We start from the raw sequence: 7,139 nt of genomic DNA on the forward strand, positions 1-7,139 counted from the left end.
CACATCATCTACTCACCAGGGTTGTCACTCAGACTCAAATTACTCATCTACAAAGTAATACTACGATCATCACTCCTACACGGTGCACCACTACTACATTTTCTATACCCAAGAGCCCTGAAAACACAACAACAATACCAAAACACTAAAGAATATATGCCGAGGGATATCTTTGGAAAGACGTAACATGACACACATTCATAATGAACTACAGCTAGAAACTGTACAACAACACATCCCACGGAGACACTGAGGAGCCCACTCACCTCCGGATTTTAAAAATAGTACCATTTAGAATGGATATTTCACAAGTAATAAATAAACATTACAGGTATCCTTAAAATACCAAAGGTAGTAAAAGGTGATAGCCAACACAATTTATTCTTTTTTTTCACAGTAAAGCATTCACTAATTACCTGTTTCTTTCTGTTTTAGAGAGAAAGTTCAGTGACAGTCTCTGTGTGTTGCGGACGCCCAGCTTCTCGCATCTTTCAAGAACAAAGGCCTTTCACTTGAAGTTCTTTCTTCGTAGTGTCTTTGTCTTGGGGACTGTTTAAATATTATTCAGGTACTGTTTTATTAATGTAAAGTGTTTCAAAATGTGATATGTGTTAAATTAAATCAATAACATTATAATTTACTTGAGAAGTTTTAATTGTGTTTGGTGGTCGTGCCTCTCGCAGTGATTAACTTTTAACTATTATTATCCTTAGAATTTTTGATCATTATTAAAGTGAGAATGCTATTCTTCAACCCATAAATTTGGTGGGCCCATCTCCGGAAAATTAATCTGAGGATGAAGATATAATTGTACCTAATGGCTCACTTGAGGACCCACGCCTGTTGAAACGTCAACGTTCTCAAAGTGATAGTGAAACTAGTGACAATGACTAAAAATTAGTCATCAAAAAGATTGCATTTAAGCCTTGAGTTAGGCCCTTCTTGCTCATAGTCATTGCCGAGAAATATAAAGGGGTAAGCTCATCTCAAGACCTAGATAACTCTCAACCGAAAAAAGTCCCTCGGGCTGAACAATCAACACTAAAAAGACCACCACCAATTATAATCGCCCCTGCTGCCTCAAACGTCTGTGAGGAAATAATTCACAGCATCAACCTCACCAGTTCCTGGACTAACTTATCAAGGGAGTAAACTCGGATCTACCTTGCAACAATTCAAGACCATTTAGGAAAACTATTTACAATACAAATAAAATTCTATACACATATCAGAGTGACAACTAACAAGCTCCCCAAAGCAGATGCTATATAGATAATTTAAACCTAAGATTAAAATTTAAAAAAAAAACACTTCATACAATACATAAATAAGCTTAAATGAAAAAAAAAATTATAAAAGTCAACAACAATCTAAAAACAATAAATAGTATAAATAACTAAACTTTCTGTAATATAATCTAGTGGTAGCTGGCAATATGATAACACTCCAGTTTTTATACCATGATTGCCGGAAGTATCAACTCTCCAATATGGAGAATTCTCCTCTTTTTAGGTTCCTTCATACTTTCCATAGTTACAATATTGTATTCCCTAATAATTATCACCCAGAATGGACCCACGTATCGCTGTATCGATACCATAATAATATAATAACATAGAATTGTAATTGCGGCATACAATCATTCGGTGCACACCATTACGGGGTTTTCGCTGATTGAGATCCTTTTCGGGCTTTGTGAAATCCGGCAGGACTATAAGGGCATGGCGGCGGACGGTGACGGGATAAGCAACAATCATGTCACAAGGAAAAAGGTATGGGAAAAAGTCTGGGGAAAATTGGAAATGGAAAAAGCTAAGAGAGTAGCTCGGGAGAATTTAAACCTCACAGATAGGAAGGAAATAATAAAAATTAGGACAATTGTGTATAGAAAGTTGGGATCAAACAGGGGTAAGGAGATACAGCGATAAGAGGGACCATTCAGAGTGAAAATAATAAGAAAACATAATTTTGTAACTATTGAGAGTATTAGAGACCCTAACTGCGCAGGACAGTTCATATTGAACAACTTAAAGTCCCACTAACCAAACACCTGCGCAACAGTAATCCGGAGTGTCCTCATCTCTACTTATCTGTTGTGTTATGTTTTCTTAAGTGGTGATTTAATTTTCGTTTAATTTATCTTTGATTATGGCGATGTACTGAATAAATTATGTTGCAATGTTTTGTTTTATTGTACACATTAATGATTTTATTTTTGTTTTGCTTTACTTTTAGTTTGTAATAGAGTTTATGAGGATTGTCAATCTTTTGTTTTGTTTATTGTATATACCTTATTTTAAATAGTTATTGTTGTTTTATTTTATAGCTACACTCAACTTTAAGCAATCCAGTGGTCCTCGTCTTATTTACAAAATTACGCCTCTTTTCGTTTTTTATGTCCTCCAGTTTCTCCATATCTATTAGTCTTTCTTCCTCCGAGCTTTCGTCAGACGAAAATTCATCCCTATTGTCTTCCTCCGCTACAGCCATATTCTGTTCTTCTTCTTTCTGGGTATCCACTCCCGCAGGAATTGCCTTGACGATTATCCGGCCTCCTCTTCTACTGAATTTACTGTAATTTCTCGAAACAACTAATCGGCTACCATATTTTTATCTATTGGTTTATATATTATGTCCACACTATAGTGTGTAAGGAGCTCCTTTCATCGCGTTATTCAGGCAAAAGACTCCTTCAATTTTTCCACTTATTGCAGAGGTCTATGGTCAGTGAGTACCCTAAACCTTCTGCCAATTTTTGCAGCTTCTTCATACACCGCCTAATGTTGTCTTCCACCATTGGAGTCATCACTTTTCGGCCTTTCTTCAGTAGATTGTTGAGTGGGACAAGGTACTCCGCCATTTCTGGGTTACAATCTCCTGTAATAATTTAAATTTCCCAGAAACCTATGAACTCCCTTCACATCGTATTGCTGCGACCTTATCCGCGTCGGGTTTAACTCCTTCCCTAAAAATCGTGTGTCCCAAAAAATTAACTAGTGCCTTCCCCAACAATGATTTTCCCCCCGATAGTTTGAGCCCAAATTTCCTAAAATACGCTGTATAAATGCTGCACGTTTTCTTCTTCGTTCTTACTAAACACTAGGAGATCGTCCGTTTAAATCTGACATTAAAATTCGTCAATTCCCCTCAAAAACTCTCCCATTAGGCGCTGGAAGGTTATGGGAGCATTTTTGAGACCAAAAAGCATCCTTGTGAATTTATAGTGTCCTCTCTCGAATGTGAATGGCTTCTTAAGTTGATCATTTGGGTCCATTTTAATTTAATGATATTCGGCCTTCCTACATGCTGAAAATCTTCGCCCCGCTCAGAATGTCCAGAATGCCTTCAAATCTGGGGTTCGAATACTTTTCGTCTATGGTATTCTCGTTTAACTTCCTGTAATCCATCACAAATTTACGGTAGTTTCACCAGGCACGCTGTTCTTTTTCACTGCCCCAACTGACTATTTTATCAGAAATGACTGTCAGTAATAATTAATAATTAAATGTACGGGGATGTACTATCAATAATTATTCCCTGACGTTTTAAATTTTTGAGATATTCCCGAAGGTGGTGACGTAAAGCCTGCGGGTAACTCTTCTCTTTCACGTATGTCACTAAGTCTTATTTCAGTTCACACGAACCGTCATCCCTGTCGTCCCGAGCACTTCTTAAAAAAAAATATCTTCCAATTCCCTTCTAAGGCTTCGTCTCCAGTCCTCGGCCTGATTGATTGCTTCAAACTAAACGCCCTCGTTCTTTCGCAGAAAATGACATTTGTAAACTTTACCTCCCAACTTAATCTTCCATTTTCCCCTGCTATTCCTAACCCAAGTTCCCACCTTCCCTAGTTGGTCACATCCCACAATTACTTTGTACTCCCTACGATATGCACCGGAGTGTGCATTTTCTTACTAAATCCCCACCTTGTCAACTCTGTTTCCACCCCTTCTGCTACCTCACAAGGGCCAACCAAGGTGATTAATTTACACTGACAATCCTGAATCTAGTAGGTCTTCTCCCAACTGCACAGCTTTTCTAGGGCTTCTCGGCAAATGATGTTGTTGGAACTGCTATGTCCTGCAGGCACCTCACTCTGGTATCTCTATTATAGACAGACCACTGCTTTTATCTCTCACGTTATAACTCAGCAGTGTACGGTCGTCCCTCTGAGTTCAGATGTCTCGTGTCTTCCACTCTTCCGTTCTTCGCCTCCATCCGCCTTTTTTCCCTTATTTCCATCCAGCATTAGCTAGCATATATTTACTTAGCTAAGGAACAAACTAGTAGCTGAGCAGTAGTCAGATTTACTTCCTCTAAAAAACAGGAACTAATTTAGCAGTAGCTAACTGTCAATATCTAAATCAGTTGCAATTTTTTAGGGGAACTATTTTTTTAACCCTAACATATCAGTGTCGCTTTATAATATTTCGGGGATTTATTTTAACATTTCAGATTTCTAGCATATTACGGTCCCTTTATATGTTTTTTTGGGGGGGGGAGGGGGGTTATAAAAATGAAAATAAAATTGATTTTATGATCACGCACTTGCGTATTGATTTATTTTAATATTTCTAATTTCAAGCAAATTGGTGTCCCTATTTATGTTTTCGGGGTGCTGAACATGAAATAATATCAATTTTCAATCAGACCTTGCGCTTGCGAATCAATTTATTTTAATATTTCTGATTTCAAACATATTGAGATCAGTATATAAGTTTTCTGGGGTGCTGAAAATGAAAACAAAATTGATACTGTGATCACGCTCTCTTGAATCGATTTAGATTAATTTTTGAGATTTCTAATATGTGCTACTATATAGGTATATATGTCTACTATATAGGTATATATGTATAAATGTCTATACGTTATGATAGGATAAGGCACTGTGTCCGCCTTAATACTCCCTACCATTGTAAATAAACATCTAAAATGATTTTAAGGAGCAATAACTTCAGAAATACAGCAGTGTTATTTCAGTCTAATTGCATGCTGTTACTCTGCCCTGAACCTTGTCTTTTTTTTTGTTTTTTTCGTTATAGTTCCGACAACTCGTAATTGTCGTGGCAACGTAAGTGGTGCCGAAACCTGATTGTTTTTTTTAGTTAGCCCAGTGTATATTTTGTTCGCGCCTTTATTTTTTTTCTCTCTCCTTTCTTATTTTTCTTTTATTATTTTTTTTATTGCCATCACTGAGAATGGATGCAGCTGGCAACCCGTTAGTGCGAGCCGCGGTGTTGAACATACTGCCGAGTGGACCTGTGGCTCCCCCAGTTCCCATGGTCCAAGAGCCAGTCGCGGCCCTGCGGCCCCAGTCCCAGAAATGCCTCCTTTACCAGATACAACGTTGGCGCAAGCTCACGCGAACGCCTTGGCGATGATGAAAGTCAGAGCGGCAACTTCGCTCACGCGAACGCCTTGGCGATGATGAAAGTCAGAGCGGCAACTTCGCAAGACTTAAGGAAGGCAATATCAGACCTGGAACGGTTCACAGGCGAAGTCGGTGAGCTGAATCACTTCATTAAGGGAGGCGACCGAGTTATAGAGAGACTGGAAGCTAAAGTGTCCGATAACCTTCTCGAAAGAGCCGACGCCATATCATTAAAAGCGGCCCTCATCTGTAGTCAAGCGGAGCGTGTTAAACCAGATCCAGGCAGATGAGGAAACATCGTGGTCCACTGTGAAGGAAAGATTGAAGAAAGCATACGGAGGGGGCAGGTGGACCCCCGAAGAAGATGTGTTTCACCTATTTAGGGAGAGGAAACGGCCTACGCAGACAAATGGGCAGTACGCAGCTAGGTTGTTAGCCGAATTCAACCTTATCACAGAAAAAAATGCGTGAGGCGCATAGCACAAAAATAGTTCATTGGCGAATGAGCTTCCTGGGCTCAATACTTAAAGTTCAATTAGCCAAAGAAACGGATAAGAAGGAAGGCTTACCAAGAGAGCGCACATTCACCGAGTGCGCACAGGAAATGGTGGATGTCAGTGCGCGGGAGGAAGACTCACGGATGGAGACGGATGAAGGAGGGTGGAGGAAAGTGACGTACACTCGTCCCAGAAGCACAGAGAACCACTGGAGGAGAAGAGAATATAAAGAAGCCGGCAGAGATAGAGGCACAGCAGAGAGGAAGCTGACCCAAGTCAGACCGAGGAATGTTAGTCGGAAAGAGGAACGACGGTGCCACGGGTGTGGTAAAATGGGACACTTAGTGGCCCGGTGTCCCCGGACTCGATGCTTCGAGTGCGGGAATGAGGGGCACATAGCTAAACACTGCCCCTACATTTATAGGAGGAGAGAGGTAGACCAGGGAGAGCCAATGGAAATTAATGTCCAGAGAGTGAGAAGAGGACGTGGATCGCAGAGGTCAGAGGAATCCTCTAGTGAGACTTCAGAAGCGTCTGAAGCATCGGAAACAGAAATAGAAGACAAAGGGAGGAAACGCACTGGCGAAATGAGAAGTGGACGAAAGCGAGTAGGTGTAAGGAGAAGGTCCTACGAGGAGATCTGAGGAGGGTGGCAGCAGAGCGGCGGCCGCACGTTGGTAAATAACAACGTGAAGAGAGAACGCAGCGGTCTGCCTATCATCTGTGAGAGAGGCGTGACGTGGCTGGTGGATACCGGGAGTTCGCACACGATCCTGAGTCGAGGGGCGCTTGAGAAGTGGAACGACAGCAAGACGAAACTTCAGGTATGTTCATGTCAATGTCAACTAATCACCCTGGGTGGGCCCTATAGTGTGGAAGGGGAAATCGATATAAATCTGAGTAAATGGGGGGTTCAGGGGGACCTAAAGGTCCATATCGTGCGACAGATGCCGCGAGAATACCAAGCTATTATAGGATGTGACCTATTAATGAAGGGGCGAGCTCGGATAACGAGAAAAGGGGACGGATGGAACATTCGAATAGGGAAAAATAGGTTTAGGGGCCAACGGGTTCTAGGGGACAAACAGGTAGGCGCGATAAACCAGGCAGGAAATTGGAGGCGAGCGTTGATGGAAGAATACGGGGACATATTCTTTCAGGAGGGGGAACCACTGGGGGTGACTGGAAGAACGGTTCACGAAATTCCGTTGAAACAGAGGGTGACTTATGTGAAAGAGAGGCGGTACCCACAAGGACTTCGGAAACATATC

The 7,139-nt window shown here is 41.1% G+C and overlaps 1 protein-coding gene across 1 annotated transcript; it reads left to right on the forward strand.

The window, feature by feature from the left end:
* Positions 1-5,834: 5,834 nt before the first annotated feature.
* Positions 5,835-6,512, forward strand: LOC106689616 (uncharacterized). The gene has a single exon (XM_014434689.1). The coding sequence runs from the start codon at positions 5,835-5,837 to the stop codon at positions 6,510-6,512; it is 678 nt and encodes a 225-aa protein (XP_014290175.1).
* The last annotated feature ends 627 nt before the right edge of the window (positions 6,513-7,139 follow it).

This window comes from Halyomorpha halys, unplaced genomic scaffold (assembly GCF_000696795.3).
Source record: "Halyomorpha halys isolate HHAL.00 unplaced genomic scaffold, Hhal_1.1 Scaffold1415.1, whole genome shotgun sequence".
NCBI classification, from domain to species: Eukaryota; Metazoa; Arthropoda; class Insecta; order Hemiptera; family Pentatomidae; genus Halyomorpha; species Halyomorpha halys.